The sequence below is a fragment of the Macrobrachium rosenbergii genome, chromosome 48 (genome assembly GCF_040412425.1).
Source record: "Macrobrachium rosenbergii isolate ZJJX-2024 chromosome 48, ASM4041242v1, whole genome shotgun sequence".
Taxonomy (NCBI): domain Eukaryota; kingdom Metazoa; phylum Arthropoda; class Malacostraca; order Decapoda; family Palaemonidae; genus Macrobrachium; species Macrobrachium rosenbergii.
The window spans coordinates 8,964,976-8,989,501 of NC_089788.1; the positions used below are offsets into that span (position 1 = coordinate 8,964,976).

Here is a 24,526-nt window from a genome sequence, read left to right on the forward strand (position 1 = left end):
TTAGTAGAGGGTTGTGTTTTACTTTATACATGGTAGGTAATGAAATTAAATGTAAAATATACAAATAATGCTATATGAATTCTATATTGTACTTTGTAATACAGTTACAGATCAAAGAAAAACTTACTAAGCAATCATAACACATTCGTCATATTACTGATTTATTTGCAAAAAATATCCCTTATTCTCATTAGGGAAGTTTTAGTTCATCAATAATTTAGATACTTGCCAGGAAGTGTTAAAATCAACAATATCTTCTTCCAGAAAGATATGACATTTTATTAGATATCTTTGGAAAATCCTTCTTCATTAGCAATCACAAAACCTTCTGACTGTTGATATTAAACTACATGTTCATCACAGCTATTATTAATGTCAGTCAAGACAACCTCACCTCCTCGGGGCGGGGTCATGTGACCCTGATGAGCAGGCGTGAAAGAGAAGGCATCATCATTCTGCAGAGTGTTCCAAAGGGCACGACCAAGGTCCGTACGGCTGGCACTTGAACCCACAATAAATGTCCATTTGGTCCCTCGAAACTCTAGTACAAGACGGTCATGCGAGCGGCCGCCTCCTGTCCGCCACTGTAATCATATATTTCAAGTAATTAACGCTGTTATTGCACTTTGCATAACTGGTACCCTACATTTTTATTAGAATCAAAACAAGTAAAATGTCCTGATTATAACCAACTACGAGATTCGTTAAAATTAACTATACTGCACATGAATTGTCCAAGTGCATGGATCCTTGCTTTAGTTAATTTCAGCGCAATGAAACTTCCGAGTTTCTTACCAACAGCTACAGCAACCAAAATGTTTATTTATAATTTTTAAATGTAATTTATAATTCTTTACACTCGGCTCCCACCTATCAAAAAATCATACAATCTTCTTTGACAAATACAAAGTCATCATTACAAATATCTCAAGTGGCTTGAAATGGCCTCTGTATCTGATCATTAGCAACACGTGAGCCCACCAGAAATGTAGCGGCGACAAACTCGAAAGCGTTTTTAGGATCGAAAAGCAGCGTCACATATCAAGACAATTTGCATTTTGTTATCGTGCATGTAAAATAATTTGGCTGCAATTTAAACTTCATTAAAAAATCTTTTCTTAATGGCATTCCTAATGGACATCATATTCTTTGGAAGATTGAATTTCAAGTCAGTGGCCCCTGTGGGCTTGTTCCGTATGAATAGGGTTCATCTTCTGAATAATAATAATAATAATAATAATAATAATAATAATAATAATAATAATAATAATAATAATACGGTTAGGATGAGCTAACCAAGATTTGTAGTTTGTACACAATGCTTGCCACAACTGACTTTTTAAGAAAAGCTTTTGTAGAAAATGTCGGTTAAAAATCATACATATTGCAGTCAAAAAAGTATTCTTGGTGTTGATGACCATCCTTCAATGTATTTCCTTTTATCTTCTGTTCCATCTTTCTTTCAAATGAATTTGGAAGCATGAATTTCAAGTCAATGGCCCCTGTGGGCTTGTTCCTTATGAATAAGGTTCATGTTCTGAATAATAATAATAATAATAATAATAATAATAATAATAATAATAATAATAATAATAATAATAATAATAATAATCTTTATTATTTATCATTATTAACCAAGCTATAACCCCACCTGGAAAAGCCGACAGCTACCACCCGAAGGGCATTTAAAAGAAAAATACTTAAAAAAAGAATAGTCATCTGTTATGGGAAAAACAAATAAAAAAAATAACCTCAAAGTAAACATATTGAACCTAGTTCTTTCTTCTCAAGTATCCATGACAGAGGTACTTAACAGATCAATCAACCACAGCGAGTTTCACAAGACCCCCAAGAGGAAGAATAAGACAGATGCCAATTCCAAATTACCTATGGGAAAGGGCACTCAAAAGGACCAATAGCACGCCACGAAATTGAAAGGTAAATGGTGTGACAAATGTTCAGTCCAATCAACAAGGGGAGGAAGGGGAATATCTCTCGGCAGAAGTGTGATCATGGGGAATTACGTTAAATGTTCATCAAATGCCCAGACAGGGGTAAGTTATCTGGGCAAGTTATACTAGAACATTTTGAAGAGGATGGAGCAGTAAATGAAAGTAAATTATATACTATATTGGAATAATGGTAATGATAACTTAAAGCAGTGTATTCACGACAGAGAAGAGAGGAAATGGAATTTCTTGAAGTGTAAGTATCTATTATAATAAGTGTATATACTGATGAGCGGTCTGTGTAAGTACATGAAATGGCTAATGTTGTGGGAGTTTTCTACACGTGGGTTTCATCCAAAATTCAGCATTTAAGGTGTGAATGTGGCAGGGATGACTGTATTATCATTTATTAAGAACCAACTCAAGTTAAGTGTAATGGTTTAAAGTTTACTACTACTACTACTACTACTACTACTAATAATAATAATAATAATAATAATCTACTATTATTATTATTATTAAGAGGGCCGTGGCGCAACATAAGAACGATTATGGTAATTAGGCATTCGATATGATGGGAAAGTGGTTACATCAAGAGGATAAAAATGTCCACTCAATGAGGATGTTTGATACAAAGGGCGAGGGCGCGGGGATTGGGTAACTCAGATCTGAAGATACTGTTAGCAATTAGTAGCCCGGCCAAGATAAAGACAAGACTACGTAGTGAATACGATACCACGAATTCACAACTGACACAACGAAAGGAAATATGATTTAAGTGATGAAAATGGAAGCAAGAAATAAGTGCAAAATTCATAATAATAACAATAATAATAATAAAAAAGCCATTTCCCCAAAAAGGGATGGCTTCAGAGAATAAGTAACGACATAACGGTCACTGCCACACTCCTAAATTAACTGCTGATTGTAGACTAAGTCTCTGTGTGGAAAATTTGCATAACATAGAACGCATCAGTAGCGTATCGAACCCCCTTACAGAAACTGTGCCAGTTACCTCTCTGTCTGCAAGCACTCTCGTGTTTCCTGGCTTCCCAAAGGGCTTGGGTGCTTATTTCGTCATTTTCTTCCGATTTCCAGAGCTGTGCACACATACCTAGATTCTAGTTACGAAGTTCTTGATTTCAATGCTGCGCTTGACCGTGTGACACGCGAGGCTTTTCTTTCCAAACTCGGATAGGGTGGCATTGGTGGGGATAATTTCTTAGCAATATCACCGAATTTTTAACTACCAGATTGCAAAGAGTAGTTGTTGACGGTCACTACAGAGAGACTCAAGTAATGTAATTTCTGGTGTAATGTTTTTGGCCCATTAAGTTCTTCATTGGGGGGTAGGGGGGTAGAGGTCTCAGCTAGCACACTGTTGGCCCAGCGTTCGACTCTCCGACCGGCCAATGAAGAATTAGAGGAATTTATTTCTGGTGATAGAAATTCATTTCTCGTCATAATGTGGTTCGGATTCCACAATGAGCTGTAGGCCCCGCTGCTAGGTAACCAGTTGCTTCTTAGCCACGTAAAATAAATCTAATCCTTCGGGCCAGCCCTCTCTAGGAGAGCTGTTAATCAGCTCAGTGGTCTGGTTAAACTAAGATACACTTAACTTTATCGGCCCATTACCTTTTTTTTTATTACAGTATATATGATATATGACTTTGCTGTCCTTGTAAACAAGTTTGCTGTTAATGTAGATGATTCAACTCTCCCTGCACTCATCCCGGTGATAGCCGAACAAAACTCGAAGTATAATTGGTAGCAGGTCGAGGACACTCGATAAGTGTTTCTTTAATTATTTGCAACGCATCAGTCTTTATTGCATAATCATTTTTACGAAATATGTCCGGTCTATTCTTTCTTGAATTTCACAAAAACTGGTATAATGATAATGACTTTCAAAGGTTAGGAGACCTGTCCATCCTGACGAAACAATTTCATTTTTTTCTTCAGTGATTTGAACACTGTTCCCCTTTTTGCCTTTTAGCAGGCAACTCGCATCTTAAATTGTCGGGCAAAACTTAATTTCTATTAAATTTCCTCCACTTTGAACTTAATGTTAATCACTGGCACCATTGTCCAATGAACTCTGATCATCCACCGAATTCAGGTCTTCCAAGTATATACCATCCACCAAATAGCACTAGATATACAGTTAGTGCTAACAGTCTTGGTATTCTCTTCCGTGAGGTGCTATTCCACAGCTTTCCGTAAGTTTTATTTCGGTTATGGACAAACTATTGATTGATCTTCCTAATCCTGTTGTTGAATCTGTGGAACTTCAGACGTTCAAACTTTGGGCAAACGTTTTATGGCTGAGCGGGTCGATTTGAGTCTCGCTTTACTATTTTGTTCTCTCATTTATTTTGCTTTGTTGTTTCTTACTGGTTGATGGAATTTATCTTATTTTTTCTTTGTAACTTCTCTTTCATAGCTTATACTTTACTTCTCAATTTCCTTCTTCTGTATTGGGCTGCTTTTTCTACTAGCGTCCATTTGGCTTGTAGCACAATACTTTTCTACACACACATATATAACCCGCACATACACCTATGAAATGCTTCAATTATGTATATGTATACAAGCTCCGGGAGTAACAAAGTTACCAAAAACACGCACAACAAGTTAGTAACGCCCTGCCTTTCAACTTGGGCTCTTTGTAAATCCTCACTGGTTCTGCTGGGCAATCATAACTTTCCCCCTTCATATCAGAGAAACCATCACGAATGTAATGGACTTCACACTTTTCATATCAGCAGAGGCATTAATCGATTGAAATCAAACGTCGAGAAAACGACTCTCGCTTTACTTTTTGCTACACAGAAAAAAGGAAAATATCCAAAGACATAATTTTGATAAACGACCAAACATGTCCAGGTAAACGAAAATGAATATGATTGCATCTAAACCAATACTGTACTTGATAATACTTGGTAACCAGTAAAAAATATCTAGTAAAAGCATCGAACTATTTTCCACGTCCATAAACGGCTCAAGTAAGTAACAAAACTTTATTCGGTGGGAAATTTGCACCTGCAATTAAAGAACTCATTATCGAAAGAATTTTACGCAAATGGTCGTCTTTCCTAGGTTAATTTAGATTAATTTATTTATCATAGCTTTCGCGCAATGATACAAAACTTTTTCCCTACAAAAATACGCGCACGCACCTGAAACGAAGCTTTTTTTTTTTTTTAAGTGAGCTAAATCATTACGGGAATCTCTCTCTTAGGAAAAATAAGCGAAGTAGAAATGAAGAAATAAGGTCGACTCTCGTATTCGCAAACAAAGAAATGGTAACAGCATACAGTCAAGCAGTCGAGAGCTATGTCTATGTTGTAGATTAAGCTGCCCTTATAAGCCAGCAGGGCTCGGGAGCAATGCACAAACACGACTTTATCCGTCAAACAAAATGCATTTACTGCAACAAACAACAACGTTGCTTATGAATTCATGATTCTACCTTCGAATAACCTGTGGGGTTCTGGTACAGCTGGACTCTAAATGAAACTAGATAACCAATCAAAACCGTATTCCAGAACCACAGCCAAAATCTCCAGGTCCCACACTGAACTCGTAATGGGAATTTAATATACCACACACCAGAAAGAAGCAGCAATAATTCTGTCCAGAAGAAGCTTCTCTATGCTAACTACAGAATGCACAAACCAAAAGATATTGCAATATTTGTAGCTTAAATCGCATCTAAAAGGGGAGAGTCAAAGAACCGACCTAATCAGACGGGCACTTACTTGTATCAAGTCGTGGGTTCGCTGAGCTTTGGTCAAGATCTTCGTTTTAGTGTCGAGCAGAACGATGTTGTTTGTGCCTATACCAAGGAGTCGAGAAGCCTGGAAAAACAACAGAAAGGTTATGAAATGATTAAAAATGCACAATATTCGCGGGAAAACAGAGCAATCAAACTTTTAATTACGGTGGCTTCCACCAAATTACGACTTCATTAACCCCTTTATGTGTCACAAAGGCCGCTAAAATGCGTAATGAATTGTTTTGATTTTGCAATGAAGATTAAATTATAATACTTCCGTTTGCTCAAATACGCAGCAAAGTTTATGATCAGACAAAATTCAACGCACTACTTCAAAGCTTATTTCAACATTAATTCGTTGCTTTTTCACGGACAATGTACAAGAATCCCTCAATACTTGAGTCTGAGCATATGTATAATATATATTTTTACAGTACGTATCTCTTCAGCTATCGTTAACATTTCTTAATAACAAAATTGCAGGAAATCTAAGAATGAACAAAATGGCCAGATACTGTCATCATCAAAGACTTTACTTTCAATACAGGTGACCTCCTCATTAAAAGAAGGTAAAATTCAAGGAAACTCATTATATGATAGATGTTTTCTGCATCATAAAATATCGACCAATTATTCTGATTCCCCATCAAGTTTGCCAGTACAGTACAAGAGTTAACGGATGTATATTCTTCTGATTAAAGACTTTAGCACCTACAAGCACAAATACCTGATCATTGGGGGGGGGGGAGAATTTCTGAAATTACTGTATAAAAATAAGCTTGTGACAACTTTACACTAACCTAAAAAGAAAAGGACTAAAAACAGATACTGCATCACTTATGTATTTAAAATCGAGCAAATTTTCACATTATCATTTGACAAATGCCTACGATACAAATAGCAGAATCACACACAGACACACACACACACACACACACACACACTCACACACAAAATGTAAAACCCCTTAAGCTGAACAACGCAAAAGGTGAAATCGCAACCACGAATATTTACAAAATCTACAAACCCCTTCAATTCATAAAAACAACTCATTCACAATCCTCACCTTCTTTTTGGTTTTCCCTCTGAGCAACTCCTTCACGTGGTGGAGGTTACACGAATAGGCGGGCAGACGACGCACCGTCTGGATGTAGAGCTTTTTGAGGGCGACCTCCGAGTCGTACAGAGGCGTGTGGAACAGCTTGCGCTTCTGTTCCTACAAAGGAAAGACAGAGAGGATTAGCAAACATGAAACACTATCAAAGCCTACTTAAGGTATGGTTGTTTTATGGTCAGCTGTGCAAAGTGAACATGGAAAGGTAAAATGCTTTGAGAATATTAAACACTCCTGCGCGTTAACTCATACTGCTGCCCGCACATCAACTGCAATGCAATTAATAAGATGTAATATATAATATAAAAAAATAAAAATACTCGCATAAAAATTACGAAAAATATAACGCAAAAAAGTTTTAATAATATTCAGGCATATTTTTGCCTCGAGGTTTTACCTACGCGATGCCTTTGACTTAAAACAGGACGATTATGCAAGTTTTGTGGAAACTTTACAAGTCTTTTGTGGTTGGAATTAAACATGATAAGCGTCCAGCTACGACCCAAATTTCTGATGTCTACGTCAAAGGTGAATTTTAAGACGTAGAGAAATATAATTTTGTAATTTCCAATCTAAACCTCTTCCATTTCCACCAATTTTTTTTCATGATAAATCCACGCGAAAGGCAAACTAACAAAGGTAGCATAACATTTCCCTGTAGCACGCCACTATTTACAGAGAATTTACTTCCTTAATGGATACTTTAAATAAACTTTACATACTTAAGAGGAAAACAAAAATGAAGCAAATTCCTTCATAACACTTTTCTATGGCGCTGTCAAATATCTTCTCTTAACCAACAAAATCCATCAAATAGGAGTTTAAAATTCATACACTTGCACAATCTTTCTATCAAATACTTGATCTTGCTACTCCTGCCCTTTCTAAAACTGGCTTCTTCATTTCTAAGCATTTCATCTATATCTTTCCCCGGTCGACTGTGAATGATAATACTGAATATTTTCATCACAGTTATAGATACGATATTCAGCCAAGTCACCTTTATTTGTTATCTTTCCTAGGATTTCAAATTCAGGATTTGTTTCTTCCCTCCATAATCTGTGTAACTACCTATTTAGTATACGAGATGTCCTTTCAGTTTCAGCTAAAATCATCTCGACTGTGATTCCACCATAGCCCGGTGCTTTCCATCTGCTAAGATCGACCCCACTACAAATATGTTGCTTATAACCTCAATATTGCAAGTAGGCTACTTATCTACTGTTCACTGCTTTTCAGGCAGTCCATTTTTTTTTCTGCTCTAATAAGACCATTTGCTCTCTCTGAATTAATTAACACATTACTCCCTTGCAATCTCCTCTTCCCATTTCTTTGTAATGTGATTTAAAAACAGCACTGAAGTCCGGTCCACATCTCTTATATTAAATTTCAAACTGTTGCGACTTTCCCATTTGATACAGGATTCTCACATTCTGATTTACAATTTTCAGTTTATCCTACTATTCATCAAGTGGAAGATCCTTAGCAATCACTCACGACCCGGTCTGCGGGACCATTTAAAAATTCTGTCTAACCTTTTAATGTGGGAGAGAGTCCTTCGAGGATACACTGCCTACATGCACAAAAGGATAGACAGGTCCTTGTAGTACCTTTGAGAACAATGTCTACTGCCGTTGTCTATCGGTTTTGGCCAAGGCCATCCGCCAGGTGTCCGGAGCTGATACAAAAGAAACAATGAACTCAACGCCTTGGCCACATCCATCATCTTAATGCCAGTGATTTATGGTGCCAACCCTGAGCACGGTCACAATATTCGATTGGGGTTCTAGCCTTTACCTAAAGAAGAAGAGTCCCTTCTGACCCCTGTGCGTAAAAGACGTGTTCTCTCTCTCTCTCTCTCTCTCTCTCTCTCTCTCTCTCTCTCTCTCTCACACACACACAAACAGAAACTGACATATAAGTATATTTATATACGAGGGATGGACGGCACTTAATATTCAGGTGGCGCAAAATTACGTGGACGGCTCTATATGACTAAAGGGGGTCACGGCGCACTGAAGATGAACCCCCAGGTGTATTGATGTGATGTCACTGACGATCTAGAATTGTATATGCCAAGGTTTACGCGGTGACTGCAAAGTTAAAGAAGCTATGTGGCAGAGGCTTTTGGGAAACGGCTTATTATTCATCTCCACATTCAAGCACACTAATGACGCAATAACATGGAATCATAAAAACCTAAAGAAAATATGACACTTAATTTATAATAGGAATATGAAAACGAGAACTGTGATAATAGCAGTATAATTTTTACAACAAGAATATAATAATAAGAACCGCGATTAAAGCAATAACAACAGAAAAAAACACCTAAAAATAACAGCTACAAAAGTGATGGTTTCACAACGGAAAGTCGACAAAGTCATAACAGGCACTGCAACCGTTTCTCCCACCTGCTTTATCACTGTTTTTTTATTATTACTATACTTTATCACTATATTTTGTTATCACTATATTTTATCTCTGTATTATATTTTTTCCCCCATGCACACGTCGACGTCCTCTATGGAAGCCTTCTTAGCCCCCCATCGATTTTTACCCCCAACATATTATGTCTTCATTTATCTCCTCATAAAACGGTTTGTTATCCATCAACTAACTTCATCGATCTGCCTTTTGCCTTCGTCATCAGCGGCCGTAAGGATGAGCCAGGAGTAATTTATTACCTTCACCATACGTACGTGTATACATACATACATAAATACATACATACATACATATACTGTATATATATATTTATATATTTTAAAAACAATATAATTACACCTCATGGACAAGTGAACTTGCATCGCGAGGGGACACAAACAACAGATCGATTAAGTAAGTTAAATATTTACGGAGCATCTTTAATACACACACACGCTATATATATATATACATACATACATACATACATATACATATATATATATATATATATATTATATATAAAGGTAACGATGCATCTTTTATATATATATATATATATATATATATATATACATACATATATACAAACATACGCAAACGCAATATAGATACCATTTTTCGATTTAAGAACAGCAGCACTGCTTTTAAACAGAACCAACTCCATAGTAAGTCGCGCAATATACAGGGTTAGAAAAACTTGCGAGGTAAAACTGCAGGCGAGAGAGTCGGTCAGAACCCAAGCAAACTCGCTTTGAGGCACTGCCGGTTAGATCAAAGGCGCCTGTGGCAAATGCATCGCAGTTGCACTATGAAATAGTTGTTTAGCGAGGGTGGATAGCAAGATGGAAGATAGATAATATGAATGGAAGGACAGTAACAGGAAGGGAACAGTAGAAGGCTACACCATTTTCAACGGTGTGTGGGGAGATCATTTAAGCGTTATCCTGAACTACATAAAAGATCAAGACTCAAGCATAAGATTCGTATGACACCAGGTAACCTTAGTGACGTCAATGAGAATTTATCCAACATAAAATAAAATCACCCGGCCATTCGATTTTTGTCATCCAGTAATGTAATTTACGTTTTGTTGGCTGGATTATTCCATGCGTGCAGAGCTCAGGAATTTCTTCCAGAATCCATATTCATAGTTCACCCCATGCCACCACTAATCAAAAGCTAGTTAGTAGATGCAGATGACCCAGGTAACTGTCGCCCGTCTGCAACCACTAGAATTTCCTATAAAATATTCGAGTCTGTTCTTGTAGAGCACTTCCTATCCCTACTACTACTATACACACACACACACACACCCGTGCGTTCAAGGTTCAAAGTATGGATTTAAAGCTAACAGCCCAACTGACACCTGCATCTATATCGTGAAAGAACTGCTAAACTATTATCATCAGGAACTTCAGTATTCATTTGTTTTCTCGATGTTTCAAAAGCATCTGACAAGGGCAAACTACCCGAAACGCTTTGAAATTTCATGTAAGAGACAAGCCCTAACATTTAACCGGCAAACTGTGTTGCTGGTTCTCCACGGCCACAATTCTGTGTCAAATGGGGTAACGAGTTGTTAAGCAACTTCGGCTCTTCCGAAGAACTGTGATTTTTTAAAAGTGTCATTCTCTCACCGCATTTCTAATATATACACACATGGGTTAAAAGATCAGATTCACTGTCAACGGAAAAAACCGCTAGCCGATCACATGGCTTTAATTTCTACACCAGGAAAAAGTTTCCAGCAACCAAGCAAAGTCGCAATGCAAGTCACTGCCCCACAGACCGCTTGAACACTCTGAAAAGCTATTAACGATCCACGGGAATAACTGCCTAGAATTTGTAAATGTCTTCCCATCTCAAAGACATTACCAAGAATGATCTATGAGCTACAGGTGGTATCGAAAAGAGACGGCGTAAGGTGTGAGATTAACATCATGACAGCTGGTAGATTTGTCTTCTGTCACCTGGAAACCAAAATGTTGTTGCAGCAAAGCTTATTGTTATAACATGATTATTATCATCTAATTCCCTCATTAGCATAACTTTCTTTCTCTTTCACAATTTGCTTTGATTATGTTATATTGTATTTTATTACCAATCTTACTTTGAATACTATCCAGTAACTATACTATATATCAATTGAATTATTATTTTATTTATTAGTAATGTTATGAGTTTAAATGTTCAACTTTTATCTTTATTAAATTGCTTTTTTTACAGGTTCTGTTGTATCTGCATACTGCATCTGTACGAGCTCATGACTTTCAATAATGTATTTCATTTTTGTTAGTAATATCATTTGATGATATAACTTCTTTAGTACCTGACTTGCCGTATTTACTATTCAAGAACGTTAGCTTAAGCTATCGTCACCATCATATATAAACCAAAGGTATTATACTTGGATGTATTTTGTACTGTCCCTATTGTTTCTGCATGCTATATTTGTATATGGCCAAGCGCTGGAAAAATGGTTGTCATTACATGTATGTATAAAAACATAACTTTGGTCCGGAGGATTATGCTAAGGAACAAGAGATTAGAATGAGTTGTGTGAAGGAAATAAAGTACTGTGCTGATGAGTGACTCTTTCAAAGATGTTGAATGAATAATACACAAGACAGGTAAAACTAAATACAAGAGTTGAAAAGGGTCGATTTCAAATTGATAAAGCTGTGAAAAAGACTATAGGATTTAATGAGAGAAATTAAAATGGGGAAGAATGAAGAGTGGCCAGGAGTTACTGAAACTTTAAGTGACATGCTTCGGCATCATAGTGGGTGAGGTCCTGAGTGGGTGACCAGAGTGAGTAGGGCATGTCGCGAAGGGGGAAAGATCCCGAGGGAATGGATAGGAGGAATAACGTATAAGGGAAACGTAATTGATAAAATAACAGCTATTACAAGGGCATAAGATTACCCCACATACGCGGAAGGATGTAAGTGAGGGTTTCACTATGGAAGAACGAAAGAAAGAAAAAAACAGTTCGACAAGAGAAAGATAGTTTGGGTCGAGATAAAAGAGAGAGCAAGGATCGAATGTTTATTATTAAACAGCTGTGTATGAAATTCGAAGGGTGAAGGGGGGTATTTTGCGCTGGGGTTGTACCGTACATGACAGAAATGAAGACGACATGAGGAGAGCAGTCTTAAAGATATATGGTGCACAAGGTAATGTCTTAAGTTCATATGATGAACGTGAAGCCTGTGAAATTGGGGCAGTTAGTGCGTAGTGTTCAAGTTGGTCCAGGCAGGGAAACTGTAGCAAAAAACAGTCACTAATTGCTGATGAAGAGAAACAGCAGAGACAAGTAAAGTAGTTTGAAGGCGTTTGTAATAGATGAAATTCTACAAGTAAATGTTATCAAGAGCAATACTACGTGGGTAAATGGGAGAGAGGAAGAAATGAATGTAGCAGAACTTGACCACCGATCTGGAAAAGAATGGAATTTATGAAAGCAATTGTAAAGGAATTGTTGAACCAAGTTATCTTGATGAAAGCTAAACCGTGAAGGCTGTCGAGGTGAACTGCTTTCATAATCAGTAGAAAGGCGTGTTGAATAAACATGAAATGTAGGTCTGATAAAAAGAAAAGGAAGATGTGGTAAAATGGTCACAAAAGGGAAAGTGTAAAATGATACGTCGGTAAAGTTGTATAATTCAGAAGACTTGGATTTAAGCAGGTTAAAAGCCTACCAAGCGGTGGGTTGACTGAATGGAAGAGGGGTTTGAATGGCATGACACTGATATCCAGGAAATGCGATAATGTATGCAAGATAAGAGACCGAGTGATGCATGATGCAGTAATAGTTACGGGGGAGGCTAAAGTGATGCTGAATGCTTCTCTGTTTAAAAAAAAAAAAAAAAAAAAAAAAAAAAAAAAAAAGTCTGACCCAATTCAGAAGTGAAAGTCTGAACGTGAATATGAATGTATATTTCTTCAACCTGCCCTTTGAATATTTAAGAGACTTTTGTATGGAGGAATGCACTCATACTATATAAAAATACAAGCAAATGATGCACTGTCAAAACACACAAACATCCAATGGAACCAAACACAGGAAGGACCAAAGCAACCTCAAATGACTTCTCCGAAAGCACTTGGCTCTGAATGAAAAGCAGGGCCTCACACACTGATTAATCTAATATAAATACCCACGAGTAATTAGCGTCTCAAATTTGCCCTAATGGGAGAAATGTAATTCCAATGATCACAGGGAACCAATGGGCTGGTGGTTAATGCACATCTGGGATATCATCTCATTAAGGGGACAGCATTTTCTATATTATCGAGCGAGGTAATTGCTCTCTAATAGAAGCTTAACGAGACCCATTTAGAAACATGTCATCCGCCTTGAATCAAAAGACCTACAGATACATCTGCTACATTACGTGCACGTTTGTATACATACAAGCACACACAAAAAGAAAAACACACACACAATACATATAATATATATATATATATATATATATATATATATATATATATATATATATATATATATATATATATATATATATATATTATATATATATATATATAATGTGTGTGTGTAAGCACATAATCAGTATTTAATAGGAACTGCTTACAGGAAAGACAGTTCCCTATACGGGTGTATATATGTATATGTATATGTATATGTATATGTATATGTATATGTATATGTATATGTATATATATATATATATATATATATATATATATATATATATATATATATATATATATATATATATATATATATATATATACTGTATATACATATATATTATATATCAGTACAGTAACCACTAAAATAGCAAATGTTTTAGCATGTAATTTTTTCTCTCAGTGTACTTATTGCCCCGTACAAGAAATTTCCAAACTACAAAAATCATAACCAATCTCTATTCACCCAAAATCATGCAATGTTAGCAAAACTCCTTAAAGCAGTTGAGATGAGTTTACTATCAAGAAAAGCAAGTGAAATCAAACTTAATACAACATATTTTTCCCATGGGTGGGCAATTATTTAATAAAAATCCTCTTGGGAGCTTGAGATGATGAAATGGTTGCATTCAGTGATACTGTTCAGGAAACCATTTAAATAAAAACAGTCCACTGCAACTTAGATCTCGCTGCATGAACTTCAACTGACATACGCGAAAGCACGTGAGACCAGACTACACTGGAAAAGATTCTCATCACAGCAAATACCCATTTGTCGCGTGGCATGCAAAATAAAAGAAACCCTTCTCATCAATGAAACAAATATATTACCAACCTCGGTTAAGCTACAAAGATACGACTTAATTTTCAAGAATTGTAAAACAGAGTCAATAAAAATTCTGGGAAAATTCAGCATACATTTTTTTTATGACAGTACTGTATAGCCCAAAGTGGCCGACGAAAGGAACACAGGGCCTGCCTCATTGGCAACCCGCCCTCCCTATTTCCTGTCACTCACTTGAATTTTTCCCAACTTAAAAAGAGGAGTGCCTGGGTCAGAGAGAGAGAGAGAGAGAGAGAGAGAGAGAGAGAGAGAGAGAGAGAGAGAGAGGGGGTTAAACTTTACAGAATCGGTTTCTCAATATAGGCAATACAGGTTAAAAATGAAAATAAAGACCTTAAGAAAATATTATTTTCCTTAGAATGCTCGGCGTTGGTCCCCTAGGCAATACGTCCCGGAAACCAAATAATAAAATTAACTAAACTTATAAAGAAATAATATATATATATATATATATATATATATATATATATATATATATATATATATATAACACATACATACACACACATATATATTATAGATACAATAATATATATATATATATATATATATATATATATATATATATATATATATATAATTACATACATACTGTATATATTGCCAATACCAGCATGATACGTTAGCTGACCACCTCTTTGAATTATGTATCTATTATTAGATTGTAGAGGGTCGCATATTTTGACATGGGGCTGGCAGCCTCATCTTTCAAAACTTGCTGAAAAAAGGAAGGGTCAACCATATGAATTTGTAAGCATATACATACATGGATATATACAAAATTTTATATATATATATATATATATATATATATATATATATATATATATATATATATATATATATATATAATATACACACACACACACTAAAATGCACTTAGTGAATTTCTTTGCACACAAATCCTCTCCGGAAACTCCAACGCTATTAAGACGCAATGTGGGTTACCACACCAAAGCCCCCATGTCATCCTTTGAAGGCCTTCAGTAGTTATTTGAGGGATGGAATTTCATCTAACCCTTCCAATGCCTTCCTTTGGTTGGATCTGTTGATAGGTTTCCATCCAATTGCAAAAATACAAATTCAGACCAAAACATTTTTCCTCGTCCTCACTCCTCTCTCTCTCTCTCTCTCTCTCTCTCTCTCTCTCTCTCTCTCTCTCTCTCTCTCTCTCTCTCTCTCTCTCTCACCTCTTCTCATCTCCCTTTTATGAACATCCAATAACTCCGCTGACTGACAAAAATAAATAAGATATGCTTTTTCCATTTTCGTCTAAAGAATAAATTGAGTAATGTCACAAAAAAATTGGCTTTAAAACTGCTACAGTCAACGACCTTGAAATGATCATTAAGATTTATTAAATATCAAAGAAAGAGAGAGAGAGAGAGAGAGAGAGAGAGAGAGAGAGAGAGAGAGAGAGAGAGAGAGAGAGAGAGAGAGACTTAATGGCCACATGGAAGAATAGTATAAACCATAACAAGATCCTTAAGACATGGACAGTATAAGTTACAACATCAACAACAACTACCGAAGAGAGAGAGAGAGAGAGAGAGAGAGAGAGAGAGAGAGAGAGAGAGAGAGAGAGAGAGAGAGAGAGAGAGAGAGAGAGAGACTCAATGGCAACATGGAAGAACTGCAGTGATAACAATAAACTCCACTGGACAACACAAATTCCACCCATGCAAATACACAAACAGTATTCCCACACCAACATAATTCTACACACACAAACATGCAAAAATGGGTGCGATGAAAAAAAAAAATTACTTCTAAACATGGAAAACCCACCTTGGTACATGCACACACAATGTCCAGGATTTGGGGCATAACTGCTAAGTATCAGGTCCAGTGACTTCACATATTTCCAAGTTTTTTTTTTTTTAATAGTTTAACCACATTCGGTCAATACGATGACATTTGATTGAGGGATGATCGAATCCGATATTTCCATCGAATCAATCAATCGTGTTGTACAAAACGAGACTCTGATATGATCTGACAGTGTCCTCGTCTCTTCATCTTTACCTAGATCTGTTTACAAATTTTTTACTTTCTTTAGGTAACAATAAGCATATTTACAATGCTAATAACTTAATATAGAAGACGTTTTCCCAAACATGTAGCAAACTACCAATACTACGAAAAGCCTTAAGTCTCTACATATCAAGTTTTATTTTTATTCCATTTATTTCCTTGGATCTCTTGGTTTGATTCTGAGACCACGGCATTTAATTGTCAAAAGTGCGTATCTAAATTGGTTTAAAAGTACTGGAGTTTAGTGTAGTTTTACCTTTCACAAAATTCAAGTTTCGCTTCTTGGAACTGATCTTACAGTTTGGACGAAGACGATAATTCCTTTTTGATAATGTTTTCTGAGGTGAATAAAGTACAGAGCACCAGGCTCTAATTATAGAACTATTGAAAGATATAAACACCCAATTTTTCAATGATTTAAGCAAATTACACTTTTCATAATGCCAGTAAAATCTGACTACTATTCCCAGGTTATTTTCAAAATCACTCGCGATGAATACCAGAAATAATATTTCTAAATTAAAAGGAAATCGGAAATTAATCAGTCAACTGTTGAACTGCAGGGGCATTAAATCATTGATTAACCTCGACTAAATGCTAACATAAAAGTGCGATTTGTTATAAATTATATTTTTAGCCACATTCACATTCTCCCGCTAAATTAAAACAATAAATAAATTAAATTACAACAGTCTCTCTCTCTCTCTCTCTCTCTCTTCCCAATCAATGTAAAATTCTTGTTAGTCTTTTAGTGTTTGTAGACCCCGATTAACAAATAATACCTTTACGATGGGGTAACAACAATGAACCATTATTGTTGCATGATCTATCAGACGAGGTAGATAATGAGCGAGAAGAGTAATTGATGTTAATATCATCCATGGAAAGAAGCTAAAGGAAGAAATGTCATAGACCCGAGGCACAGGGGAACAAAGATGCCAAGAATCAACCGAACACAGATTCCAAGAATCAACTGAACAGATTTCAAGAATCAACTAGATACATATTCCAAGAGTCAACCGAACACAGATTCCAAGAATCAATCAAAGAAATTTCAAAAATCAACCAAACACAGATTCCAAGGATCAACCGAACACAGATTCCAAGTATCAACCAGACAGATTCCAAGAGTCAACCAAACACAGACTCCAAGAATCAACCAAACACGGATTCCAAGAATCAACCAAACACAGATTCCAAGTATCAACCAAACACAGATTCCAAGAATCAACCGAACAGATTTCAAGACTCAACTAAACACAGATTCCAAGAGTCAATCATACAATGATTCCAAGAATCAACCAAACACAGATTCCAAGAATCAACCAAACACAGTAAAGACGGTCAAAGATGAAAAAATTCTTGCTTATCGATACAGCTACTCCCTTCTACATGACTAAAATACAGCAATGCACTAAGAAGATATGAAATGGTAATATAAATATAACACTACATCCGCATCTGCAATGGTACCAAAACGACCGAAGGATGCAGAGTAACTTTTAAGAAAACTCCTTTCAGAAGACTGTTAGAAACTGGCGTCTTCAAATGGCGAAAGAAGCGATTATTAGCTAAGAGACGTCTAAGCCTCTTCAACGGAGATTATAATGTCCGTAATAGGCCTCGTGAGAGAGAGAGAGAGAGAGAGAGAGAGAGAGAGAGAGAGAGAGAGAGAGAGAGAGAGAGAGAGAGAGAAGAGAGAATGTGGACCATTAGCTCTCTTACAACTGGGAAAAAGACTGTAGAGAAACATGAGAGGGCTGGATGTTGGGGGTGGGAGGGCTGGATGTTGGGGGTGGGAGGGCTGGATGTTGGGGGTGGGAGGGCTGGATGTTGGGGTGGGAGGGCTGGATGTTGGGGGTGGGAGGGCTGGATGTTGGGAGTGGGAGGGGACCATGATACTTAAATCAAAATATTGCACAATCAAATTTGACTAATGAAAAACAACAGCACATCTGACAGTTGAAAAATAATAAATGTCAATTTCAAAAGCGTGATAATGGCATCACAAATCAAAAATGTAATTCGTAAAGCTTCAATTACTGAATAGTTAGGAAAAGTCTTTTTTTTATTTATGTCTCGTTAAAAATAACCGCTCCATCGACACCATTGATTCTGTATAGAATCTTCTCTACTCGACGTAAAATACACTTTTCTTCACCAGGAAGCGAGTGAAACAAATTTCCACCGGACATTAAGTTTAGTTTCGTTCAAGCAACTGTGCATCCTCTTGGGGGAACGGTATAATTATTGAAATATTTGACTTGAGTACATTATATACTACAGGTATGGCTCAAGGAGGTGAGGAGCTGGTTGTTGATTGGTCGACCTTTAACATCTGCGTGTGACTTGTCGACTTTCACAGGAAGGGATGCTTCTGTCTGCCTGGTTGCGACTGCTCGGACAAATTGTCCCTCTGTCCTGCTGTTTTGGCACCGGGCTTCTTTCAAAAGGGCATAAGGAGGAAACGATGTTTTTCCTGACACAGTGAAGGCCGCTCTCTCAGGATGTGCCGCGCTTCGATGACTGACAAGTGATGGTGGTCAGTTGCAGAGTTAGAATCTGTCATTTACTAATTTCTGTCTAGTTACAGCAACAATGTGGATGTGTCGGTACTGCTTATGTGTAGTTTTTTTTTTCTGTAAGTAACATGAAAGGTACATCATAAACGAGAACGTCGCCCCTACTAATCCTGCCCATTCACGTGAAAAACGCGATTTCCTATAAGCACTGTAGACTGCCCATCTACTCTTATGGAATACCCCAGCTACCCCCGTCGAGGATTTAAGGAAGGGCAGTGTCATCTACATATGCCTTTGCCCTGAACGCTTCTCATGCCACCTACTGGACGGAGATGCAAATAAAGATTACTGACAAACGTACCGAAGCAATAATCAGAAAGAAACTAACAAATACCACGGAAAGTATTGACTGGACCTGACTGGCGTCACCTCACACTCATTGCAGCCTTGCACTTCTTGCAATAGGTCGACACACCAACAGTCAGATCTCGTCTCGGTCTCGACTTAAATAAAGTATTTTATATGGTAAATAGATAGGATTTTTGATAAAGTCAACAGTGTTGATGCAGCAGTTATATTAAAAAACAATCATTAGACAATTGCTCGGGAAAGTAGGGTGGCGGTGAAAATAATAATAATAATAATAATAATAATAATAATAATAATAATAATAATAATAATAATAATATAATAATAATAATAATAATAATAATAATAATAATAATAATAATAATTGATAATAATGATGGAAAAAAGTAAATAAAACAAAGAGCCCCAAATGTGTGAAAAAACATAAATTTAAAAGTGTAACAAGAGACTTGTAGTATATTTTCACAAATAAAAAATAAATAAACAAGAGATACACATAATAGCCTCTTAGCGCATTTACAGAGTATACTCACATACTCCGTATACAAATGTGTCACTTATAAAAAGGTACACAGCTGATAAAACCACATAAAGTTCAACTGCATGCAACACTTCCATTTTCTTAGCAAAACTCTGATAAAAATAATTGCATAAAAACACCAGTGAACGTCACACTAAAAGCGTCTACGCACGGGAAAATTTTGTATGCAAATGCCTACGACCAGTCATGCAATATTCATACACGTCTATAATCCATGCAACATTCATGCACTTGCACATAATGTATAAAAATCCCTGGATGTTTACATCGATTTCTGTAAAAATCTAAAAAATACTTGACAAGAAAAAAATATTGAGTAAGAAATGGAATGAATGGAGGAAAATTAAGTTTTGTTCTGATACTAAGCATTAAAACGCAATATGTTGAGAAAAACGGAATTAAAGAATGGAAAAAAATTCCTGAAGAAAATTTTAAAACATTATATATATATACACACGTATATATGTACATATATATATATATATATATATATATATATATATATATATATATATATACATATATATATATATATTGTATATATATATATATATATATATATAGATATATATATATATGTATATATATTATATATATATATATGTATATATATTATATATATATATATTGTATATATATATATATATATATATATATATATATATATATATATATATATATATATATATATATATATATATATACTGAATATAATACCAAAAAGTTAGACAATTAAAAAGACGGTCACCACGAACGAAAATCAAGAATAAAACAACACGAAAAGTAGCAGACAGAAACAACCCTTGAGAAACGAGAAAAAGCAATAAACAGATTATGAAAGAAGGCAGAATGAACGAAGGGGAATAACACAAGAACTGATAGAGCCACAGAAAGATCAAATATCTAATCACAGAAGAAAATGGAGGATTTAACGTGCACATGCTAATGGGGATAATATTATTACTATACATCCTAGGCTAAAAAAAAAAATCATCCATTTTTAAGATCAATTAAGGAAAAAATGTTCAAATATAGGTGAAGTCATGATAACAATCAAGTCGATGATAGCGGAATCACAATACAAAACAAAAATAATGCATAGAAGGAAGCAAAGTTTAATTATTTTCCTTAATGACAATGCTCAAAGACAATAAACTTTTAGAAGGAAAAAATGAGAAAATTTGTTTATGAGTCATTCATATGTCGTGTGATTTTCCAAACAATTTGACAAAAGAAAGAACCTGAAATATAAATTCGCTAATTACAAAAGTGTATAAATAAATAAACTAATCAATAAATAAATACGAAGGGCAAAAGCAAGATAACAAACGAAATTGTCAAAATATGAAATGTGGCAACGCTGAAACCACCTGTTTATACCCAAACCAAAATTGTGGGTGACGAAGCGTCCATAAACAAGATTATTCAATAACATACATCTCAAATTAAAGAATAGAGAACACAACTAACTCACTAGCAAAAGACAGACAGACTAACAGACAAAGGGTATTTTCTGTGTCAAGGAGCTTCACTGCGTATCATGGTAACTAGGGACAATTACTGTAAATCATTAGAGCCTTTTCCGAACGCATAATTACCGCAGTGCAGCCTTTCATTCTGAAATGTTTTCATTCTCTTTTGCTCGTCGGGCTTAAAATAGCATAATGCCATTCACGACATGACTGAAGATGCTCGCTAGATGAATGTAAGTTTACCATGAGAGAGAATATTTTTTTTTATTTTTTCGAAAGGCGAGCAAATATTTTTATGCGATTTTCTAATGTAAAGAGTAATTGGCAGGAGGTTTCTTATTACGATCTGCTTATAGTAACATATATTAGTATTATGTGACACTTCTTATAATAAATAAACACACACACAGAAACGGAAAACTTATTAACAGAGATAACAGGACTCACATTAACCACACATTTCAAGAAAGAATCAGGATGCAAAACAATAAAGTAAAAAAAAAAAAAATAACGCACATGACACAGACACCGAAACACGGTGGAGCAATGAAAATAACAACACAAAACAGTAAATAAACAAGAAAAAACTGAACACGAGGAAACTACCAGTTTCCAGGAATAGAACTACAGATAGTATACGATTTACCCTTTCAAATGAGATAGTCTATGGGTGCTGGGGTAGAGCTGGGGGGAAGGTGACGGGCTGGGGAGATGAGAGGGGAGGAAATGGGGAGGAGGTACCTTGAGGCTAAACGCATCACAGAGGGGACGAACGAGGTTAGCAAAACGAGGGGAGAGGAAGAAGAAAGAGGGTCAAGGTAACAAACAGCGCGCATAACTAGACACGACAAACAACAGACTTGACGAGCACACTCACGACACAGTCGCTGAACACTCATTATTATTATTATTAATTACGCATGCCGATTCTAGAATCTCTGTCCATTTTTACCAAAGCGAACCATCGAACTATGACCAGCCAAAAAAAAAAAAAAAAAAAAAAAAAAAAAAAAATTAACACAACGTCTTGAACAAGTTTTTTTTCTCTCACGCTGTCTCTATACCTTGCAGGAACTTTTTGCCCTCTTTTCCATGACAAGCACCAGATCAAAACTTCACTAACGACAGAAAATACTTCTAGCGTTACAGGGGAAGAAAAAATATGTACGAAGAAGAAAAAAACTTTTGGTTTGGAAAAAAAATTATAATCAAGAACAACGATCACCACTGGGATATTGGTAACACTGTCCGTGTCTCTCTCTCTCTCTCTCTCTTTCTCTCCCTCTGGGGGTTTTCGCGCGCAAAATGTCTGTCCACAGAGCAGCGAACACGCCGGAGTCACCTCGCCAAAGAGGTGGTCACCGTAAACTGAAGGTCCCCCTTCCTCCTCATCCTTCTGCGTCTCCCTGCGCAGGCGCGTCAGTGAGTAGTATCCTTCTAGACGTACGGATATCTTATGCAGGACTGTTGTACGACGGGAGGGGGAGGTGTTGATGTTTTTCAATCTATGTTAGCCAGGTTGGCGTAAGTATTCTGGAAAGACCTGGAATCTCTTTCTGTAAATCGTTGGATCTTCATCAAAGTTCTAATGTTAGATGGTGGGATTCTTCCTATCTAAAGACCGTAAATACCATAAAAAAGAGAGAGAGAGATCAGGCTTAACCATGAAGAATGCAACATATCATCAATCTCTAGAAGGAAGAACGGCTACCGCTCAGGGAACACATAAGCAGGAAGATAATTCCAGAGCTTAGAAATTTAAAAAAAAAAAAAAAATGAAAAAGTTGACTCCTCAAATTCGAGGATTGTCGATTTACGCTTATGTAAATGTGTGAAGTAGTAACAAATTAGCTGCTGCACCTACTATTCCAACTACTGATTATGTTAAGAATTACATTCTATATATTTCTGTCTACATTTGAGGTATTTTGTACCCAATATAATTTTCCAATTATATGAATCTCCCTGTCTGATAGAAATCTCCGATCAGCTCCAGCCAATGTCAGGTAAAAAAAAAATTAAGAAATAAAACCTGGCAAAATCGAAATCGAAGATAAATATAAATATGCATCAAGCTGCTAAAAGCTGTGATATTGTACTGTATGTGTAAATTTTTCCAGCATATGGTGGCATTAACTTCGTGATCTATATCAGGAGTTAGTCCAAACAGAACAAATTGGAAGTTGCTGTACAGCATAATACAGAAAAACTAAACATTAAGGACTAGAGTAATCTTTTTACAAATATCTAGAATCGAAAGTTTTACAAAAAAATTACATTCTTACATATTTTTCTATACACACTTAAATGGTTTTCTTTCAAACCGAAAACTACCAACAAAAATAATCCACATTTCACAGCTTCCCTCGGTCGAAATAACACACATGGTCTAGAATTTGGGAATCTTGGGATGGGAAATAACAACTCACAAAATTATTTACATACATATACATATATATATATATATATATATATATATATACATATACATATATATATACTGTATATATAATATATATATATATATATATATATATATATATATATATATATATATATATATATATATATATATATATATATATATATATATATATACACACATACATACACACACACTGTATAATATATCAGGACGCCTTCATAAGAACGCCTTATTCATAACGATTCTTTACCTCTCAGTCATTTAATCTCTTTTCACAGCCCTTTATTTTTCAGACATGCCCCTCCCCTCTCTCTCCCCCTCTCCAGTCCTTCGACACTCTCAAGAAATCCTTCCCGGCCCAGCCATTCCTCCCACAAAGAAAGAGCGGAAAAAAGAAAGAAAGAAAGAAAGAAAGAAGAAGAAGAAGGAGAAGAATGATGAAATGCCATTAAGGGCGAGGCCCTTTGCGACGCCAGGTGATGATTTCGTCCTTACTGACACTGAAGGAGAGCAAAAGGGCCGAGGCTGGGGGCGACTGGCGCCATGAAGCTACCGAGCTCAGCCCCACTTATTGTCGCCACAGGATCGCTACAGCCATTGGACATTGAGGG

General features: G+C 36.0%; 1 protein-coding gene across 3 annotated transcripts in view; it reads right to left on the reverse strand.

Annotated features, from left to right (window-relative positions):
- LOC136831246 (1-phosphatidylinositol 4,5-bisphosphate phosphodiesterase epsilon-1-like) overlaps positions 1–24,526 on the reverse strand; it is a 417,095-nt gene that overhangs the window by 22,973 nt on the left and 369,596 nt on the right. For all 3 annotated transcript variants that reach the window (XM_067091302.1, XM_067091301.1, XM_067091300.1), the window contains 3 exons: positions 6,794–6,943; positions 5,711–5,809; positions 395–584 (listed from right to left, as the gene is read on the reverse strand). In XM_067091302.1, the coding sequence (XP_066947403.1) occupies positions 395–584; positions 5,711–5,809; positions 6,794–6,943 (439 nt within the window). The remainder of the gene's footprint in view (positions 1–394; positions 585–5,710; positions 5,810–6,793; positions 6,944–24,526) is intronic.